Below are 23,349 nucleotides of genomic sequence, written 5' to 3' on the forward strand. Positions count from 1 at the left end.
ATCAACAATGACAAGCCACCGGGGTCTGACAATCTGGATGGAAATTTACTGAGGATAATAGCAAACGATATTGCCACTCCTATTTGCCACATCTTCAAATTAAGCCTACTAGAGAGTGTGTGCCCTCAGGCCTGGAGGGAAGCTAAAGTCATTCCGCTACCCAAGAATAGTAAAGCTCCCTTTACTGGCTCAAATAGCCGACCAATCAGCCTGTTACCAACCCATAGAAAACTTCTGGAAAAAATTGTGTTTGACCAGATACAATGCTATTTCACAGTAAACAAATTGACAACAGAATTTCAGCATGCTTATAGGGAAGGACACTCAACAAGCACAGCATTTACATAAATGACTGATGATTGGCTGAGAGAAATTGATGATAAAATTATTGTGGGGGCTGTCTTATTAGACTTCAGTGCAGCTTTTGACATTATCGATCATAGTCTGCTGCTGGAAAAACTTATGTGTTATGGATTTATACCCCCTGCTATAATATGGATCAAGAGTTACTTGTCTAACAGAACACAGAGGGTGTTCTTTAATGGAAGGCTCTCAAATATAATCCAGTTAGAATCAGGAATTCCCTCGGGTAGCTGTTTAGGCCCCCTGCATTTTTCCATTTTTACTAACGACATGCCACTGATTTTGAGTAAAGCCAGAGTGTCTATGTATGCGGATGACTCAATACTTTACACATCAGCTACTACAGCGACTGAAATGACTGCAACACTCAACAATGAGCTGCAGTTTCAGAGTGGGTGGCAAGGAATAAGTTAGACCTAAATATTTCTAAAACTGAAAGCATTGTATTTGGAACAAAACACTCACTAAACTCTAAACCTCAACTAAATCTTGTAATAAATAATGTGGAAAATGAGCAAGTTGAGATGACTAAACTGCTTGGAGTAACCCTAGATTGTAAACTGTCATGGTCAAAACATATTGATGCAGTAGTACCTAAGATGGGGAGAAGTCTGTCTGTAATAAAGCGATGCTCTGCCTTCTTAACAACACTATCAGCAAGGCAGGTCCTACAGGCCCTAGTTTTGTCGCACCTTGACTACTGTTCAGTTGTGTGGTCAGGTGCCACAAAAAGTATTGACTTCATCACTACTTTCATTTATGAGAGGTATTGACATGTTGAATGCACCGAGCTCTCTGTCTAAATGACTGGCACACAGCTCGGACACCAATGCATACCCCGCAAGACATGCCACAAGATGTCTCTTCACAGTCCCCAAGTCCAGAACAGTTTATGGGAGGCACACAGTACTACATAGAGCCATGACTACATGGAACTGTATTCCACATCAAGTAACTGACGCAAGCAGTAATATTAGATTTTAAAAAACACATTAAAAAACACCTTTTGGAAAAGCAGGAACTGTGAAGCAACACAAACATTGGCACAGACCCATGCATACACACACACACACACGATAACATACACACTATACATACACATGGATTTAGTACTGTAGATATGTGGTAGTGGTGGAGTAGGGGCCTGAGGGGACACAGTGTGTTGTGAAATCTGTGAATGTATTGTAATGTTTTTAAATTGTTTAAACTGCCTTAATTTTGCTGGACCCCAGGAAGAGTAGCTGTTGCTTTGGCAGCAGCTAATGGGGATCCATAATAAATACAAATACAAATACAGAGGAACTCTGGGGCTCTGTCAGTCACCATCGGGATCTTGGTCACCTCCATGACCAAGGCCCTTCTCCCTCGATTGCTCAGTTTGGCCGGGCGGCCAGCACTTGCAAGAGTCTTGGTGGTTCCAAACTTCTTCCATTTAAGAATGATGAATGAAGAATGACTCCGGGATGCTGGCCTTCTAGGCAGAGTTCCTCTGTCGAGTGTCTGTGTTCTTTGCCCATCTTAATCTATTATTTTTATTGGCCAGTCTGAGATATGGCTTTTTCTTTGCAACTCTGCTTAGAAGGCCAGCATCCTAGAGTCCCGGAGACCATGTAACAACAACTGCACAGGATCAGTACAGCCAAACATCACACCTGCGGGACAGGTACAGAATGGCAACAACAACAGCACGAGTTACACCAGGAACGCACAATCCCTCCATCAGTGCTCAGACTGTCCGCAATAGGCTGAAAGAGGCTGGACTGAGGGCTTGTAGGCCTGTTGTAAGGCAGGTCCTCACCAGACATCACCGGCAACAACGTTGCCTATGGGCACAAACCCACCGTCGGTGGACCAGACAGGACTGGCAAAAAGTGCTCTTCACTGACGAGTCTCGGTTTTGTCTCACCATGGGTGATGGTCGGCTTCGCGTTTATCGTCAAAGGAATGAGCGTTACACTGAGGCCTGTACTCTGGAGCAGGATCAATTTGGAGGTGGAGGGTCCGTCGTGGTCTGGGGCGGTGTATCACAGCATCATCGGACTGAGCTTGTCATTGCAGGCAATTTCAACGCTGTGCGTTACTGGGAAGACATCCTCCTCCCTCATGTGGTACCCTTCCTGCAGGCTCATCCTGACATGACCCTCCAGCATGACAATGCCACCAGCCATACTGCTCGTTCTGTGCGTGATTTCCTGCAAGACAGGAATGTCAGTGTTCTGCTATGGCCAGCGAAGAGCCCAGATCTCAATCCCATTGAGCACATCTGGGACCTGTTGGATCAGAGGGTGAGGGCTAGGGCCATTCCCCCCAGAAATGTCAGGGAACTTGCAGGTGCCTTGGTGGAAGAGTGGGGTAACATCTCACAGCAAGAACTGGCAAATCTGGTGCAGTCCATGATTTCGGAGATGCACTGCAGTACTTCATGCAGCTGGTGACCCCCACTTTGTTCAGGGACACATTATTCAATTTCTGTTAGTCACATGTCTGTGGAACTTGTTCAGTTTATGTCTCAGTTGTTGAATCTTGTTATGTTCATACAAATATTTACACTTTAAGTTTGCTGAAAATAAACGCAGTTGACAGTGAGATGACATTTCTTTTTTTGTTGAGTTTATAACCAATTTACTTTCAGAGTAGCGGGATTACACAACAATGTTAGAGTGCAGGGGAATCCCTGAACACACTAGAACCTTAGCTGTCGTTTCCTATTTGGAGACGTAATGAGTTTATGTACAGTGAGCTCCAAAAGTATTCTGACAGTGAAACATTTTTAGTTGTTTTGACTCTGTACTACAGCACTTTGGATTTTAAGTGAAACAACGTTACAGACAAAGGCATTCATCAACATATTATTTTTAAGTATGTTACCCATGTTGTTTGAGGCTTACAATAGTATTAGCCTCGATCACTAGCAGACAACTGTAATGAATACTCAGGGAGAAAAAAAGTCTAGATTTATGTGCAGAGCGCGGCAGGTGTTTGTTTCGACCTTCGCTTAAGGCAGGAATCGTGGTCACAGGCAGGCAATGGTCATACACAGGTAGACAAACAGGCAGGTGAATCAAAACTAGGACTGAAGGCTATAACTGGTTCTCACAAACAAGCTAGGAAAAGGCTTACCCCCAGTTGGTCACAGAAGGTTCGCCACACCCGGGAAACAAACTGGGTCCCGCGGTCAGAGACGATGTCCTCCGGAATCCCATACAGACGGAACACCTGCTGGAACATACACTCAGCCAATTCCATGGCGTTAGGTAAATGAGGAAGAGGAATCAGACGACACATTTTATAAAAACGGTCTACTATGACAAGGACTTTTGGTTTGGGCGCAGACTGGACAGGAGAGTATGTAAACCCTTACGTCTGATGCCAGTGAGGAACACCGGCACTTCCGGACTAGAAGTTTGCTGGTTCGTGTAATGTCCGGATGTCCTGACCCCAAGGATGTGTGACACCATTGCATCAGTTGGGGTCTAACATCTGCTGGTATGTAACTCCTCCCAGCTGGTGTCTCAGGAGGAGCCAGGTCTGAGGTTAGGGCTTCTTGTATGGCAGAGTGAACCTCCCGCTGTACCGGTCCCATTATGCAAGAGGAAAGAAGAATGGGCGTAGGGTCTGAGTTACTGGTCGAAAGGTCAAACTGGCAGGAGAGAGCATCAACTTTTACGTTTTTCTTTCCAGGGACGTAAGTAACATGAAAATGGAAGCGTGTGAAGAGCCCAGCAGGCTTGTCTGGACTTTAACCTGTTGGGTCTAGGGGGCAGCATTTGCACGTCTGGATAAAAAAAATGTACCCGATTTAATCTGGTTACTAATCCTACCCAGTAACTAGAATATGCATATACTTATTATATATGGATAGAAAACACTCTAAAGTTTCTAAAACTGTTTGAATGGTGTCTGTGAGTATAACAGAACTCATTTGGCAGGCAAAACCCTGAGACATTTTCTGACAGGAAGTGGATACCTGATGTGTTGTATTGACTTTAAACCTATCCCATTGAAAAACACAGGGGCTTAGGAATATTTTGGCACTTCCTATTGCTTCCACTAGATGTCACCAGCCTTTACAAAGTGTTTTGAGTCTTCTGGAGGGAGATCTGACCGAACAAGAGCCATGGAACGATGATGTCCCATTAGACACCTGGCGCGCGAGTTCATGTTGGGTACCCTCGTTCCAATACGTTATAAAAGAGTATGCATTCGTCCACCTTGAATGTTATTCATGTTCTGGTTAAAAAAGGCCCTAATGATTTATGCTATACAACGTTTGACATGTTTGAACGAACGGAAATATATTTTTTCCCCTCGTTCATGACGAGAAGTCCGGCTGGCTTACATCATGTGCTAACGAGACGGAGATTTTTGGACATAAATGATGAGCTTTTTTGAACAAAACTACATTCGTTATGGACCTGTGATACCTGGAAGTGACATCTGATGAAGAGAATCAAAGGTAATGGATTATTTACATAGTATTTTCGATTTTAGATCTCCCCAACATGACGTCTAGTCTGTATCGCAACCCGTATTTTTCTGGGCGCAGTGCTCAGATTATTGCAAAGTGTGATTTCCCAGTAAGGTTATTTTTAAATCTGGCAAGTTGATTGCGTTCAAGAGATGTAAATCTATAATTCTTTAAATGACAATATAATATTTTACCAATGTTTTCTAATTTTAATTATTTAATTTGTGGTGTTGACTTGACTGCCGGTTATTGGAGGGAAACGATTTCCTCAACATCAATGCCATAGTAAAACGCTGTTTTTGGATATAAATATGAACTTGATAGAACTAAAAATGCATGCATTGTCTAACATAATGTCCTAGGAGTGTCATCTGATGGAGATTGTAAAAGGTTAGTGCATCATTTTAGCTGGTTTTATGGTTTTGGTGACCCTGTCTTTGACTTGACAAAACATTACACACAACTCTTGTAAATGTACTGTCCTAACATACTCTAAATTTATGCTTTCGCCGTAAAACCTTTTTGAAATCGTAAAACGTGGTTAGATTAAGGAGATGTTTATCTTTCAAATGGTGTAAAATAGTTGTATTTTTGAAAAATTTGAATTTTGACATTTATTTGGATTCAAATTTGCCGCTCTTGAAATGCACCTGCTGTTGATGGAGTGCACCACGGGTGGCACGCTAGCGTCCCCCCCCCCACTCCTTTCGAGGGCCAGCTTGATGGCAAGGAGTTCTGTTCCCCACATCATAATTCCTCTCAGCGGAGGATAACTACCTGGAGAAGAAGGCACAGGGACGTGATTTTGGGGGTGTTCCCACCCGCTGAGAGAGTATGGCTCCTACTTCAGAGGCATCCACCTCCAGGGTGAAAGAAAGGGTCGGATCAGGTTGGCAAAGGACAGGAGCTGAGGTGAAGAGGCGTTTCATGTTGTTGAACGCAGTCAGGGCGGAATCAGTCCATTGAAGGGTCTGGGTCTTTTGGCTGGTAAGGGCAGTGAGGGGGGCGGCAGTAGAACTGAAGTTCCGAATGAACCGGCGATAGTAGTTGGAGAACCCAATGTAGTTTCTTAACGGTGGTGGGTTTGGGCCAGTTACTGACGGCGGTGACTTTGTTCTCATCCATGCTGACCTCCAGGTGTCAGTACGAAACCGAGGAAGTTTACCGAGGTTACACGGAACCTGCTCTTTTCAGTCTTCACATAAAGGTTATGGTCAAGGAGCCGTTGAAGAACCTTTTGCACGGGCTGTATGTGTTCCTTCAGGGAGTGGGAGTAAATCAGGATGTCATCAATGTAGACGATGAGGAAGCAGTTGATCATATCCTGGAAAACCTTGTTCATAAAGGATTGGAAGACGGTGGGGGCATTAGTAAGGCCGTGGGGCATGACCAGGTACTCGTAGTGCCCTCGTGTGGCGATAAAGGCCGTCTTCCATTCATCGCCTTCACGTATACGGACAAGGTTATACGCATTTCGCAGGTCGAGTTTTGTATAGATGTTGGCGTGGCCCACTTTTTCAAGGGTCGCTGAGATCAGAGGAAGAGGGAAACGGTTCACCTTGTCGCAACGAGATGACAGGGTCGTGATGACAAAGCCAGGGGGGTCCAAGGATGAGTGGCTGTTTGGGGGATGAGAGTTCCATGAGTTGAATGGTGTGGAAGACTCCAATCTGGAGGGTGACTCTCTGTGTCAGGTGCGCAATGAAGCCCGTGCCCAATGGCTGCCCGTCCAGGGGTGTTAATCCTTAAGGGAGGGGTGACAGGTTTTAGATCAATGTCAAGCTCTTGTACTAGCTGGTGATCGATAAAATTACCTGCTGCTCCCGAATCTATCAAGCCCTCTACGTACTTAGTAACCCCCTTCATGGTTATCAATACTGGGATGGAGAACTGCTTCTGGGAGATATTTAGAAATAAGGACACTCCTACCTGCATGGCAGCAGAGGGACCCTTCTCATCTCTCTGTGGGGGGGGCGAACAGGGCAATGGCTGAGTAGATGATCTTTCCCTCCACAGTATAGGCAGAGCCCTTCATGGATCCGCCTTTGACGTTCGATACACGGGAGAGGAGCATGGCCGAACTGCATGGGCTCTGGGAGACTCAGACGGGATGACAGAATCATGGAAAGAGGAGGTTTCGGGTTCCTGGGTGGCAGAGTTCTTCGGCAGTCGGCGATGAGGTGGTCGATGGAGATGGACATACGAGTGTATTGACTTTAATCCTGAAGGTCACCTCTACAGGCCAGCTCCGCCTGAAGTTCCCTGTTGAGCACTCTTCAGTAGACGGTAAGTAAAGCAGCCTCACTCCATCCACTCCCTGCAGCCATGGTGCAGAACTCGAGGGCATACTCGGCAGCTGAATTGCGTCCTTGCTGAAGTTCTATGAGGAGGTCTCCTATAGGACGACCAGAAGGAGAGTGATCAAATACCTCTTTGAAGAGGGTGTGAAAACGGGTCTCGGATCTGAGTTCTGTGTTGTTGGCAGTCCATATGGCGATGGCCTAATTCAGGGCTTTGCCTGTGAGTAGAGACACAACAAAATCCACCCTGCTCTTGTCGGTGGCAAAGTTAGTGGGGTTGTGCTCAATGTATTTGCTGCATTGCATCAGAAATCCCTGACATTTCACAGGTTAACCGTCATATTTTCCAGGCATGGATATGAATGAAGGAGGGCTATTGGTTACGATACCTGGCATCGGAGGAGTAGGGATAGGCTGTCGGAGAAGATGGCCGATTTCCGCCATACGCTCATCTTGCTGGGTTAGGCGCTGCTGTAGCTCCGCTGAATCCATTCCGTTTTTAGGTGAGGTATTCTGTAATGAATACTCAGGGAGAAAAATGTGTAGATTCACGTGCAGAGCGCGGCAGGTGTTTATTTCGACCTTCGCAGAAGGCAGGAATCATGGTCACAGGCAGGCAATGGTCATACACAGGTAGGCAAACAGGTAGGTGAATCAAAACTAGGACTGAAGGCTATAACTGGTTCTCACAAACAAGCTAGGGAAAGGCTTAGTAGAGTCAAAACGAACAATACCTCACAAAAGGCACAAATAGAACGAACTGAACTGAGTAAATAACACAGGTGAAATGAATGAACAAAAATGAAAGACAGGGCTACGTTCAAGAACGCAAAGAAACAGAACACAAGGTTGACCAAGAAAATAAATGCAGAACCTTACAACAACTGTAGCTGTTGGTAGGCGCTACTGTTACCACTAGCAAGCTATACTCCAGTTGGGAAAAAAACACAGAGAGGCATTGGTGGCAGACAACAGATGTTGTGAGGCTTTTATTTGTACTGCCCTGAAGTGGTAGCTACAGACAATACCTGCAGACTTCAGTGTTTCCTTATATGCTGTTATACAGGTATCAAGAGTATCATAGTTGGGACACATGACAAAAATGAAATAAAGCAGACTGTTTGCCCTAGTGTTCCTCCTGCGTATTAAAACCTTTCCATAGGGAGGGTGATAAAATGGATATAGTAGAGACATAAAGAGAGGGAAACAATAAAAGCTATGGCAAGAGAGAGAGAGAGAGAGAGAGAGATTTATTTATTTGACATTTTGCAGGATGAAATCTCTTGAGATGCACCGTTTAGATTTCAAGAGCCCCCCCCAAAAAAAACTTACAGTAGATAGATAGATAGATAGATAGATAGATAGATAGATAGATAGATAGATAGATAGATAGATAGATAGATAGATAGATAGATAGATAGATAGATAGATAGATAGATAGATAGATAGATAGATAGATAGATAGATAGATAGATAGATAGATAGATAGATAGATAGATAGATAGATAGATAGATAGATAGATAGATAGATAGATAGATAGATAGATAGATAGATAGATAGATAGATAGATAGATGGGAGAGAAAGAGAGAGCGAGAGAACCAGGATGTGTTTATGTGCTGTGTTCAGCTCCATTGGCCTCGCTGCAGAAAATTGCTGCGTTGTCGACGTAGCAGCCAGAAGAGCAAAAAGTAGTGAGTAAGCTGAAACACCAGAAATGTGGCAGGGTAAGTATTTATTTAGTTACACGCTTGTTACCATTCATTACTCAACATTACTGCAGGTGTTCAGCTCAACTGTCTGAACTCAGGCTTTGTAATACAGTATGAAGAGAGAGAGAGAGAGAGAGTCTATAACTAACGGTTTTTACATACTTTAATTAACAGGGGGAGATGTGTGTGTTTATCTGTTTTTCTGTTTGTGTGTGTGTTTGTGCCAACCTCTCATTCAGCAATTTACCACCAAACACTTGATAAGTAATGCTACTGCTGTATAATCAACTTACAGTATATCACATTCCCTCAATAAAACAAAGTTGATTCATCATTTCCCCCTTATGGCCTCACATTTCAATAACAACAGTGGTAGTAGCTATTTATAATAAATCTGGGGACTGAAGAAACTTCAAGGCACACACCCAGACATACCTGGATATCTGGCAATTTCCTCGTCTTTTTATTGAGGCCTGCTAGAATGAGTCCCAAATGACTGAATGAGTCCCCTATACTCTACATAGTGCACTCCTTTTGACCAGAGCTATATGGGCACTACATAGGGAATAGGGTGCCATGTGGGACGCAGCCCTAGACAGGTAATAACCAGATACATAAGGAAAGCAGTAACAACCCTTCTGTGTTTATGTAAACTGTCTGGAGGTAGAAATCAGCTGTTGTTCAATGGAGCAGACAGGTGCTAGCCTACATACTGTATCAAAGAGATTTAGAAGCAATTAACACCTTCCCTAAGGGCATTGTTCACATAAGGCCTTCATAAGATTCACATTGACAACACCTTCCTAGTGGTGAAGTGTTTTCATGACTAGGCCCCGGAGCATTTCCTGGCTTGATTAAACTGTGGGCACTAGTTATTATAGGCTCTCACAAGGGCCCAGAGTATTAGCTTAGGCACTAAGTATAGGCTATCACATGGGCCAAAAGTATCTCCTGATTGGGATACGCAGCCAGGGATAACTCCAGGCCCATTTCATTCATAACAATCACACTTTGTGTAAAAACAACACCAAAGCAGTGAACCTAGCTAGCTCATGTTCTGATGCCCCTCCCAGTCAGAAAAACTCCTCTAAAGAGAAGGCAAATGAATAATGAATGCATTGATATCTATGAACACTCTCTCTCTCTCTCTCTCTGTTTTACTGAGCACTGTCGTATTATTATGTTTCAAACCAAGCTCGTATTTACTTCTCTTAAAGAGTTATTAAAAATGTAAATGTGTGAATGCGTAGAGGGGGTGATTATCATTTGTTTAGAGGCGACTTTCATGAGGATAGTCAAACTCCGAGATAAAGAAAGAGAGAGATAGAGAGAGAGAGAGAGGAATAGAGTCTTCCTTTAGAAAATACAATGGAGAGACAGGAGTTCGAAGTCAAGTACTGCTTGCTTCCCCAGACTGACTCTATTAGCAAATCTCCTATCATCAAGCCGCATCTATTTCCCTCCACTAAATGAAAGATGCTAACACAATATGTTTGGTAATGGCCGATGTTTAAGCAGGTTATTATCATTAAAATATAAATGGGAATAAAAAGAGAAGGAGAAGGGGATAGTAAAGTTAATGTGGCGTGGCCCCGTTTATTGGCCACACACAGTCTTTTTCATAGATAAACCGCTAGATCATTTTAATTAGACAGTGTGTTAATTGAGTGTGGGTCCTGGGATAAAATTTGTCATTATTAGTCTGCACCAACGGCAACCCCTCACAAGCGTGACACCGTTCACCCGACTGAGTGAGAAAGAGAGGGAGAGATTGACAGAAAGGGGGAGGGAAATAGTGTTTGCGTGTGTGAGAGAGAGGGGGGGAGTGTGAGTGAGAGAGAGAGAGAGAGAGAGAGAGAGAGAGAGAGGCGATCTCCCACCTCAACATCCTCTGTGACATCATTACTTAGTCATTGAGTTCTGCCTAGTGTGCTAACATTCAGGAAATGCCAAGAGAGATCGACGTTACAAGGTATCCCACTTTGCCTAAAAAAACGGTGGTAAAGGTCAAGACTTTGTGCCCAGTGGGAGCATGCTGCATATACCACCTACTTCAATCTACCTACTACACTGCACCATGCAGTCCAACCACTACCATGCAAAACTGGTCTGAGATCAGCTGTTACGAGAACTAGAGAGAGTCAGACTACGCCAGTCCAACCACTACCATCCAAACTGTACTGGGATCAGCTGTTAGAGAGCCAGAGACAATGTCACGGTCGGCCCCTAATTAATCCTGAAATACCCCCTGTGGAAAAAGAGGTTTAATAGAATGAAGATGAAACCAAATCACATTTGACACTTTTATATTAATGTAATTAACACCCACACACAGACTCTAACACACACACTGACAAACTCACACACACGTACGCCACAAATGCAGCTCAGTGCTCTGTCAACACCCTTGTACTTCAGAACGGGATCAGTGGCCAAGCGTATTATTACACTCAAGTCATACATTCTTAACGTATCCTTCCACAAAGGCCTACTCTAGTACCTCTACCATGGCGATGGCACAGGAAACATAATGAGACCATTAGCTTGGTGATTGACTGCCTTCAGAGCCTTTCATGCAATGGGTAGCTCCGAGCCATGCAGGAGACGTGTTTCAAGGTTTTTAGTGACTTCTGTGGTCTTAGATGTTGCTCTGTTCCAACAGCAGGTGCTATGTAATGTGATTGTAATTGACCCTGAATGTGTTGTAATGCAGGCATCAATGCAGGCATACTGGGTAAATGTGTGGCTATCAAACGCTGATAAGCCAACTGTAGTTACGTTAAACAGCCTTCATCAGTAGGTCTTGGAGAGCAGGTATGACAAAGAGTTTCATAACCTGGCCCGACCAGGGAAAGTTCACTAAGGTAAAACGAGGACCCTATGTATAATTCAATCACCTTTCACATGTTTCTCTCAATCCAGTCCATTAACTAGATAATAAATGACATGCATGTAGTCAATCTTGATAAAGCGACTAAACAAGATGCTAAACGCTAGCCTGAAAAGGTTGGGTTGAGTACCAAGACGTTAGCTCTCTGGGGCAAGTCAAGACGAATCCTCCATTTAGTCATGGCGGCGCATGACGCCTTGCCACCAAGCTTCACTACTTCCACTGCGGAGAGGAACCAAGGGCTGGGAAAACACATTTGTAAACATGAAGTAGACAAAGAGGGGAGGGGAGGGGATGGAGGGATGAAAAGAGGAAGAGTCCCTTTGGAAGAGTGCATTATTTATCCCATCCTATCCTCCTCTCTTCCCTTTTTCCTCCAGAGCAGTTAGTTCCTCCACAGCGGTAGGTAGCAAAATAGTGCCACTTACAAGCCATTAGCATCACTAAATGGAAGGGAAGCCATCCAAGGGGTGAGATGAGACACAGACAGGGCTAGGAACAAGCCACCTGTGTACATCCTAAATCATGTTCCAGGCCTCTGCATGGATGCCAAAGCTGTGTTTAGCTATGCCAACCAACTACGCCACCCTCTCCTCACTGTTGGTGGGTGCAGTAAGGGGGTTGGCGAACAACGATATTCTTCCAGACGAGTGGATGTTGTTGACTAAGTAAGTTAATTTCAGTTCAGTTCAATTCATTTCAGTTTGTAAAATTAATTTCAGTACATTTCAGTTGAGTTCAGTTCATTTCAGTTTATTTCATTCGATTTATTTCAGTTCAGTACAGTTAATTTCAGTTGAGTACAGTTAATTTCAGTTGAGTTCAATTAATTTCAGTTTCGTTCAGTTCAATACCTTTCAGTTTAGTTCAGATCATTTCAGTTCATTTCAGTTCATTTCAGTTCAGTTAAATTCATGTCAGTTGAGTTCATTTCTTTTCAGTTTAGTTCAGAACAGTTCAATTAATTTCAGTTTATTTCAGTTTATTTTGAGGGGAAGAATCCATGTGTACTAACATATTCCTTCGTTCAGATTGAGGAGCCAGGTGCTTGAGTCTACTAAATGTACTGCAATTATTGAAGAAATTAAATGTCTCCAATTATAGTCCATACAGTATGCCAGTATAGTTAATGAATGTGTATGAAAGAGTTCCACGTGTACAGTACATTACTGTAGCCTTACAAAATGGTTCTCTCAAACTACTTAGTGTGTGTGTGTGTGTGTGTGTGTGTGTGTGTGTGTGTGTGTGTGTGTGTGTGTGTGTGTGTGTGTGTGTGTGTGTGTGTGTGCGTGTGTCTATTAGCTCTCTGAAAGAGATGTAGGCATTTCAAAAGACCAGCTCACTACATTGATAACCTGCCAGATTAATAATGAACTCTCTTACATTAAAGACCACTCACAGAGTCCCACTCTGCATCTTATGCAAATTCATATTTAGATTTTCCCCACTGGATGTATGAAGAACAAAGAGAAAACAGTGTGTTGCATCATGAACAAAAAACATTAAAATAAAAAAATGGCCATATATCCTGCCAAGGCAGGCAGATTTTCCTGCACTATTGACATATACAGTGAGGGGAAAAAGTATTTGATCCCCTGCTGATTTTGTACGTTTGCCCACTGACAAAGAAATTAGCAGTCCATAATTTTAATGGTAGATTTATTTGAACAGTGAGAGACAGAATAACAACAAAAAAATCCTGAAAAACGCATGTCAAAAATGTTATAAAATGATTTGCATTTTAATGAGGGAAATAAGTATTTTACCCCTCTGCAAAACATGACTTAGTACTTGGTGGCAAAACCCTTGTTGGCAATCACAGAGGTCAGACGTTTCTTGTAGTTGGCCACCAGGTTTGCACACATCTCAGGAGGGATTTTGTCCCACTCCTCTTTGCAGATCTTTTCCAAGTCATTAAGGTTTCGAGGCTGACGTTTGGCAACTCGAACCTTCAGCTCCCTCCACAGATTTTCTATGGGATTAAGGTCTGGAGACTGGCTAGGCCACTCCAGGACCTTAATGTGCTTCTTCTTGAGCCACTCCTTTGCTGCCTTGGCCGTGTGTTTTGGGTCATGGTCATGCTGGAATACCCATCCACGACCCATTTTCAATGCCCTGGCTGAGGGAAGGAGGTTCTCACCCAAGATTTGACGGTACATGGCCCTGTCCATCATTCCTTTGATGCAGTGAAGTTGTGCTGTCCCCTTAGGAGAAAAACCCCCCCAAAGCATAATGTTTCCACCTCCATGTTTGACAGTGGGGATGGTATTCTTGGGGTCATAGGCAGAATTCCTCCTCCTCCTCCAAACACGGCGAGTTGAGTTGATGCCAAAGAGCTCCATTTTGGTCTCATCTGACCACAACACTTTCACCCAGCTGTCCTCTGAATCATTCAGATGTTTTTTGGCAAACTTCAGACGGGCATGTATATGTGCTTTCTTGAGCAGGGGGACCTTGTGGGCGCTGCAGGATGTCAGTCCTTCACGGCGTAGTGTGTTACCAAATGTTTTCTTGGTGACTATGGTCCCAGCTGCCTTGAGATCATTTACAAGATCCTCCCGTGTAGTTCTGGGCTGATTCCTCACCGTTCTCATGATCATTGCAACTCCACGATGTCATGTCCTGACCAGTATAGGGGTTATTTTGTTATTGTAGTTTGGTCAGGACGTGGCAGAGGGTATTTGTTTTATGTGGTTCGGGGTGGTTGTGTGTTTAGTGGTGTGTTTGATTTATTATTCCGGGTTTTGGGCACTGTTCTATGTTTATGTATTTCTATGTTCTGTCTAGTAATTTGTATTTCTATGTTAGTTATTTGGGGATTGGACTCTCAATTGGAGGCAGGTGTTTTCTAGTTGCCTCTGATTGAGAGTCCTATATATAGGTATGTGTTTGTTTTAGTGTTTTGTGGGAGATTGTGCTTGGTATAGCTTTGTTGCCTTACCGGCCTGTTATCAGTCATTGTGTTTTTGTTGTGTACGTGTTTGTTTTGGTTCACCTTCTTGTCCGTTTAAATAAAAAGAAGATGAGTGCACATTTCCCCGCTGCGTCTTGGTCCGCTTTAACCTATGACAACCGTGACAGAATCTCCCACCAACCAAGGACCAAGCAGCGGGGTAAGGAGCAACGGGATAATTATATGGACTATCGGGAGTTTTGGACGTGGGAGGAGATTTTGGCCGGAGAGGGCCCATGGAGGAAGTCTGGTGAGGACCGGGAACGCTACCGGGGAACACGGCTGGCTAGGAAGCCAGAGAGGCAGCCTCAATAAACAAAATTGGGGGGGGCACACCGGTAGGTTGGCTAGGCCAGGTAGTGAACCTAAGCCAGCTCCCTGTGCTTTTTATGGGGAACAGTTGGAGAAGAGAGCGCCGGAATATGTGGAAGTGCGCACGATTTCGCCCATACGCACGCACAGTCCGGTGCGAGTGATCCCAGCCCCTCGCAAGTGCCATGCTAGAGTGGGCATCCAGCCTGGAAGGAGGATGCCTGCGCAGCGCATCTGGTCACCGGTGCGCCTCCAAGGTCCAGGCTACCCTACGCCCGCTCTACGCACGGCAACCATCAGGCCCCTACACAGCCCAGTTCGCCCTGTGCCAGCACTTCGCTTGTGCAGGGCTACTAGTTCCATCCAGCCAGGACGGGTTGTGCAGGAGGTGCAATCGAAACCGCCAGTGCGTCTCCACGGCCCGGTATATCCAGTACCAGCACCACGCACCAGGCATCCAGTGCGTCAGCCCAGTCCTATTCAGCCTGTTCCTGCTCCTCGCACTAGCCTTGAAGTGCGTGCCTCCAGTCTGATACCTCCAGTACCAGCCCCACGCACTAGGCTTCCAGTGCGTCAGCCCAGTCCAGTACGTCCTGTTCCCGCTCCTCGCACTAGCCTTGTAGTGTGTGCCTCCAGTCTGATACCTCCAGTACCAGCCCCACGCACTAGGCTTCCAGTGCGTCAGTCCAGTCCAACTCGGCCGGTTCCTGCTCCCCGCACTAGCCCTGAGGTGCATCTCCCCAAACTGGCACATCCAGTACCAGCACCACGCATCAGGCTTCCAGTGCGTCAGCCCAGTCCCGAGTCTCCGGCAACAGTACCTCGTCCAGAGTGTCCGGCAACAGTACCTCGTCCAGAGTGTCCGGCAACAGTACCTCGTCCAGAGTGTCCGGCAACAGTACCTCGTCCAGAGTGTCCGGCAACAGTACCTCGTCCAGAGTATCCGGCAACAGTACCTCGTCCAGAGTGTCTGGCAACAGTACCTCGTCCAGAGTATCCGGCAACAGTACCTCGTCCAGAGTATCCGGCAACAGTGTCTAGTCCAGCACCGAGTGAGACGGCCTACTGTCCAGAACCGAGTAAGATGGCCTACTGTCCGACACCGAGTGAGACGGCCTACAGTCCTGCACCGAGTGAGTCTGCCTACAGTCCGGAACCGGGTGAGTCTGCCTACAGTCCGGAACCGGGTGAGTCTGCCTACAGTCCGGCACCGAGTGAGTCTGCCTACAGTCCGGCACCGAGTGAGTCTGCCTACAGTCCAGCACCGAGTAAGACGGCCTACAGTCCGGAACCGAGTGAGTCTGCCTGCAGTCCGGAACCGAGTGAGTCTGCCTGCAGTCCGGAGCCGAGTGAGTCTGCCTGCAGTCCGGAGCCGAGTGAGTCTGCCTGCAGTCCGGAGTCGAGTGAGTCTGCCTGCAGTCCGGAGCCGAGTGAGTCTGCCTGCAGTCCGGCACCGAGTGAGTCTGCCTGCAGTCCGGAACCGAGTGAGTCTGCCTACAGTCCAGCACCGAGTAAGACGGCCTACAGTCCGGAACCGAGTGAGTCTGCCTGCAGTCCGGAACCGAGTGAGTCTGCCTGCAGTCCGAGCCGAGTGAGTCTGCCTGCAGTCCGGAGCCGAGTGAGTCTGCCTGCAGTCCGGAGCCGAGTGAGTCTGCCTGCAGTCCGAGTCGAGTGAGTCTGCCTGCAGTCCGAGCCGAGTGAGTCTGCCTGCAGTCCGGCACCGAGTGAGTCTGCCTGCAGTCCGGAACCGAGTGAGTCTGCCTACAGTCCGGAACCGAGTGAGTCTGCCTACAGTCCGGAACCGAGTGAGTCTGCCTACAGTCCGGAACCGAGTGAGTCTGCCTACAGTCTGGAGCTTCCAGAGTCGACTTACAGTCCGGAGCTCCCAGAGACGCTCTACAGCCCTGAGCATTCTGCAGGGGTGGACAGGTTGGGTGGGGGAAGTAGACCTGAGCCACCTCCTGTAACGGTGGGTTGGGGAGGGGGGGGGTGTAGCACAGCCATCCTCCCTTCCCTCCATTTAGTTATGGGTTATTTTTTTATTTTTTGAGGTGCATACAGGGTCTGCATCTTTGGGGGGGGGGGGGGTTAATGTCACGTCCTGACCAGTATAGGGGTTATTTTGTTATTGTAGTTTGGTCAGGACGTGGCAGAGGGTATGTTTTATGTGGTTTGGGGTGGTTGTGTGTTTAGTGGTGTGTTTGATTTATTATTCCGGGTTTTGGGCACTGTTCTATGTTTATGTATTTCTATGTTCAGTCTAGTTATTTGTATTTCTATGTTAGTTATTTGGGGATTGGACTCTCAATTGGAGGCAGGTGTTTTCTAGTTGCCTCTGATTGAGAGTCCTATATATAGGTATGTGTTTGTTTTAGTGTTTTGTGGGAGATTGTGCTTGGTATAGCTTTGTTGCCTTACCGGCCTGTTATCAGTCATTGTGTTTTTGTTGTTTACGTGTTTGTTTTGGTTCACTTTCTTGTCCGTTTAAATAAAAAGAAGATGAGTGCACATTTCCCCGCTGCGTCTTGGTCCGCTTTAACCTACGACAACCATGACACACGAGGTGAGATCTTGCATGGAGCCCCAGGCCGAGGGAGATTGACAGTTATTTTATCTTTCTTCCATTTGCGAATAATCGCACCAACTGTTGTCACCTTCTCACCAAGCTGCTTGGCGATGGTCTTGTAGCCCATTCCAGCCTTGTGTAGGTCTACAATCTTGTCCCTGACATCCTTGGAGAGCTCTTTGGTCTTGGCCATGGTGGAGAGTTTGGAATCTGATTGATTGATTGCTTCTGTGGACAGGTGTCTTTTATACAGGTAACAAGCTGAGATTAGGAGCACTGTATAAAAGACACCTGGGAGTCAGAAATCTTTCTGATTGAGAGGGGGTCAAATACTTATTTTCCTCATTAAAATGCAAATCAGTTTATAACATTTTTGACATGCGTTTTTCTGGATTATTTTGTTGTTATTCTGTCTCTCACTGTTCAAATAAACCTACCATTAAAATTATAGACTGATCATTTCTTTGTCAGTGGGCAAACGTACAAAATCAGCAGGGGATCAAATACTTTTTCCCTCACTGTACAGTATGTAGACATTTACTACTAGCGAAGTGCATTACTGGATGCAATGACTTCAAAGCGAGTGGATGGATGAAATACATTATCAAAGTTTAAAATCACTTAGGAAAGTGGCTTTTATGATAGTAATGATAAGCATGAAGCATAATAATGGCGGCCATTTTGGATCCACACTGGCAGGAAGAAGGAACCCTGCCATTAAATTCATAAACACCACTGTGAAGGAGAAACTCGACACTCAGCCCATAGGGAGGCTTTCTCCCCATAGGGAGGCTAGTATCCACCCAGGGCTCAAGCACACAGACAGACAGAGAAGAGACCACATTAGCCTTGTCTACATGCCTCAGAGGGTACCACCTGCCTTGGGGAACAGAACACACCATAACACCTCTACTACCCAGGTCACCCTAGAGGAGTAGTGGCACAGGGCACAACACAGCTCAGGGTGCACAAGCAGAGCATTCTGAGTAGAGGTAAAAAACAATAAAAGGTAAAAGAGGATAAGGGAGTGTGGTGTTACGATGAAAACTGAGTGAATGCATGGGTGAGGCCAGAGTAGACTCGTTCAGCCACCCACCCACCCCCACCACACACACACCAACCCTAACTGCTGTGGTTAAGTTAGAGTTAGAGGACTTCAGGCTCCATCAGGCCATCCTTGAGGGCTTAATTCATCACCCATTCAATCAGGAGCTAAAGCCCAAAGAAGATAAAGTAGTCCAGTACTAGTGTCTGAGAGCTGGAGAAAACATGCTTGAGTAGGCAGTCAATCCCCCTTGCCTGGCCATAAGAAAATATTTCAAAATGGATGCCTGTTTCCGTCTTCAAGATAACTATTACAGATTTACAGCTGGGGGAAACGGAGGGGGACTTCGAGCTGGCTGTGGTAGACAATACACTCAAAAAAACTTTTTCACACGCACAGAGCCGAGCGCATACACACATACACACACACACACACAGAGTCTGCACACATACTCACACACACACGCACACACACACAAATGTCCCCAAACCGCCGCAGCCATCACTGTGAGTTAAAAAACAAGTTCATGCAGCGTGTCATAATAATTTCAGACAGAGGACTGAAACTGAGGGATTCATTTTTTTCATCCGAAAGAAATCAAGCAAAAAGAGGCAGCCACAACAACAAAAGAAACGTAAGAATGATTAAAAAAAGAGCCCAGTGGCTTTCTCTGCTCTGAGTCTGCATGGTTGTGGAAATAACTTTTATTCATTTCGCCTTATTATTCTGTTTGAAATGAAGGCCTCTATGCCCTTTTAGGGGGGGGTGAAATCATGTCAGTATTCCAGCCATTTCAGAATAAAATTGGAATGGAACGATCTGGCTGCTACTGGAAGATGATTCATCTGTGTCATAACAACCATTTATTTATTAGAAACCTGAAGTATTTGCCAGAACAAGGCCAGGTCCTATCATTAACATGACCTACACGTTCCATAGTGACCTCAGTTAAAGTACAAGCTGTCTTCACTCACAGAGGATGAGACAGGTTGTAGTGCATCACTAATTCATACCCTTATGTAGACTGACAGATTTTGGTGGCAGAACAACATTTATGGACCAAAATCAGATATGACATACCAGTTCACCTCTGTGCAGTTGTAAAGCTGCCATTACGCGCTCATAGCCTGCCAATCAATTAAATTGTATTATTGACCATCACCACAGGTATTGATCACATAGGCCAAGGCATATTAAGAACAGTGTTCTAAGTGCTGTGAATGTTTGCTAGGGAAGTTCAGGCTTCACTAGGGACCTTCTCTGGATGATTCCATTAGAAACCATTGTCTCAGGCTCTGTATCCCTACACCCCTGCAGATGCAGCTTTTAGGAAGCATAATGATAGTCTCTCGTACATTGTACGCCACCCTTTGGAGTGTCTGTGGAAGTGCAGGTAACAAGTGCACCGATTATTAATTTGAGGAGCGAGGCACTATTCTGGATAGAATTTACTCTGGCATGATTCATTTATAAAAAAATCCATATGAATGGTAAATATGCATATAAAGTCCACATAATTGATAGGCATAGAATATAATTATTAAACTAGGCCTATTAAATCTATGGCTTTTGTAAAGGAATTGTGAACATAGAAGCAACAGGAACAAGCCAGCAATTCAGAGGACCACATAGGCTTGCTTTCATTCAATGTGAAATTTCGTTATTACAAGTAAAGAGTTAAAATAATTCATATCCCCGTCAAAAATATTTACAAATCTGCCCGATCAATTAGCCTAGATTGGATGAAAAATATCGGATCCAAAGCGACGTATAAACGATTTATAACAAAACATATATATTGCAAAATACAGGACACGTTAACGATTATAATTTATTTCAGTCGTATTCATTACATATAAATGAACTACAACTAGTGGAATTCACCTGTCAGAGTAACCTATATGCGCAAGTATAGTGAGTGTTTTCCAACCTCTATGTGAAGCTATGCTGCTATCGGTATGGCACGGGCACGGAGTCTGCAGCAAGCAAGCATATATCCGTGTGCAATAGCAATACCAGCCCAACCTGGCCCCGAATGTTTCTGGAGGTGCTGAAACCTATGTGGGATATTGCCCTGCTGTGCGCAAATGAACCAATGCACCTGTTACAGTGGACAAATAACTCGCTAAAACAAGCGTTTTTTTTTTCCGTGCGCAACACAGTTTGGATATAATAAGCCTTTACAGTCCTTGACGAAACGTAGTGCTTCATAATATAAAATGGTTTATTTTGTGAAATACAAATGCACATGACAAATGGTGAATAATCATCACTTACGCTGCTGTTTTGCCCCGACCAGTAAACCACTGCGTGGTTATGCGCTGAGTCCCCGGTCAAGGCGAAAGTAGTGCTGCTTAGTTTGGGATCATCACCTCTGGAAGTCCCTCGACCCTCGTCCCTGTTCCACTTGAATTCGGATCGGCCCAGTCTGTGTCCGTCCAGTAAAGGACCAGGACTCCTTCTCTCATCCGATGTCTCTCCTTCCAAACCGGGGCCACCGGTCCTAAGGCTCTCCCTAAACTCGGGAGGTTCGGGACCGCTTCGCTTCGCTCTCCGTAACGCAACATCCTCAGCACCATTATTGACTTTACCCAAATCATTCACCCCAATATTATATTCACCACGGTACATTTCTTCGTTTTCACTAGACCCAGTTAAATCTTCCAGAGCGACTTTTGGGGTAATTCCATCGTCAGTGAATCTCGGCTCATTCACAATAACACCTGCCTGTTGGGTGTCGCTTGGTACTCCAGTATTTTGGTCAGTAACTCCGAGTAGCTGCCGCTCCAGCCGGACCTGTTCCAGAGCTTTGGCCGCCTGCCTCGTACCATCAGCCGCGTGCGTACCGATATCCAGCTGTAATTCCGTCAGGTGTAGCTGGACCAGCGACTGGCACGATGCGCAAGTTATCTCCGCCTTGGCATTTAGCTGGGTATGAGCGGAGATCAGAAGCCAGGTACACAGAGTTAAGTGCAAGCCTGGGCAGAAGCCAAGCCAAGTATCCATTGCTGGTATAGTTAGAGACTTTGGTCCAACACACGGAGCGGGAAAACCTTATCCAACCGAGGACCAACTCCTCCCGAAGTCGGTGAGATTGTCGTGGTATTTAGAAAAGCGCTCTTCAGCTAAACTGTTCACGTTCAAGGAGCTGGTCACGGGAGCCACCACATAGGGGAGGAGCTGTATCGAAGCCGAGCTGCCGAATGTGCGCCCGGATGAGAGGGAGCATTTGAGAGAACGCGAACGCAAGAGAGAGAGGAGAGCGAGAGCTGAGAACGGGAGAGAGAGCGAGAGAGAGAAATGCGCCGTGGCTTTCACACTGGAGGTGATAGCCCACTAGTAATCGAATATGATATGACCGATAAATACCTATTCAACATAGCTTTCACCAGAAAGAGAACATCTGACTATGTTCATATCAAAGTCAAATCAATGGTGTCATTGTATAATGATGCTTGATGTGATTAGGGACCAGGATGTCCAACACATTATAGTGTTCACAGTGCTTAAGAACTCATTCTTTTTATTAACCCGAATCAAAGTAATTGGTTTTTAATGTACTCCTGTCCAAAGGAAACTGTATTTCCTGAAATGCATCTAAATTACTTTAATGTAGCAGGTGCTCTGACACCTTAGACTCTTGCCACTTAGACGTTCCATTATGCCATGACATAAAGGTTAATGTGCGCACAGAGGGAATTATTAGCGCAATAAAGCAATGGCATTTTTTAAAGATCAGCAGCAGAATAAAAATGATGTTTGTGCAACCAGAACATTAAAGACATTGTCCAGTTATTAACTTGTTATTATTTGAGAAAAGGTATTAAAGTAACTGTCCAGTGTTTCCAGATTTCCATGAAATATGACCTACTACAATTATAATTACAATATGACTGAAATAGTTTTCCTTCGATTATTTTTTAATGACCTATGTTTCTTTGTTGGAATGGTGTTGGCATACAACAACAACAGAACTGTGTGGGGTATACTGGTCATGAAAAATATTCATGTGAATAGACCACTGATTGGACAGCTCGTCCACTGATCCAGACATCATCCTCTGTTTGGAAATAGAAAGCATATTTTAAACTGTATGTTTGAGATAGCAGTTTGAGGTGTGGTTTGTTATAGGTCTATGTTATATACCTGTGCGCAATGCTTGTATCTCTGCGTGCTCAAGAATGAAACAATCTTCAGTTTCATTTATGTCTCATTTATGTCTCATGACAGCCAACAGACGCGACCAGAAATGAACGAGCCGCACGCGGCTGGCACATAGCTGGCGGCTGAGTCGAGTCTGACGGCAGAGTACTGTACTGGGCTGGGGCATTCAAATTGAGCTCTAGTGTGCGTGCAGAGAAGGCCCAGCGCAGAATCAATTCAATGAATTGGGCGGATTTGGCAAGGAATTACGCTATTCCCAGTGGTAAAACACAACCAGCGCCAAGAGGAGAGAGTCAGGTGGACAGGGAGGGAGGTATAGAGGGAGTGGGAGGAGGAGGATAGGGAGGGATGGATGATTTGGAAAAAGACACCAGGTGTTTATCAACCCAAGAAGAAGCAGGCAAAATGTGAAAAATTATAACACATTGGACATTTCAAAATTGAATGTAGCTTACCAATTTCTTATAGAATCTAGCCAACATCACAGAAAACCTTAAGACATAGAAATATGCAGAATGTCCTTCATATCTATAATAAATTAGCAGTGGATGGGAGAATCAGACAGAATCCACAGGTT

At 45.1% G+C, this 23,349-nt stretch overlaps 1 protein-coding gene across 2 annotated transcripts in view; it reads right to left on the minus strand.

Annotated features, from left to right (window-relative positions):
- Positions 1–21,846, minus strand: part of LOC106586800 (VPS10 domain-containing receptor SorCS3) — a 207,559-nt gene extending 185,713 nt beyond the window's left edge. Inside the window, exon 1 of one of the 2 annotated variants that reach the window (XM_014174471.2) lies at positions 20,886–21,846. In XM_014174471.2, coding sequence (XP_014029946.1) covers positions 20,886–21,614 — 729 coding nt within the window. In that variant the 5' untranslated portion in view covers positions 21,615–21,846. The remainder of the gene's footprint in view (positions 1–20,885) is intronic. The other variant, XM_014174489.2, reaches the window with a different exon arrangement.
- Positions 21,847–23,349: the final 1,503 nt, after the last annotated feature.

The sequence above is a fragment of the Salmo salar genome, chromosome ssa02, assembly GCF_905237065.1.
Source record: "Salmo salar chromosome ssa02, Ssal_v3.1, whole genome shotgun sequence".
NCBI classification, from domain to species: Eukaryota; Metazoa; Chordata; class Actinopteri; order Salmoniformes; family Salmonidae; genus Salmo; species Salmo salar.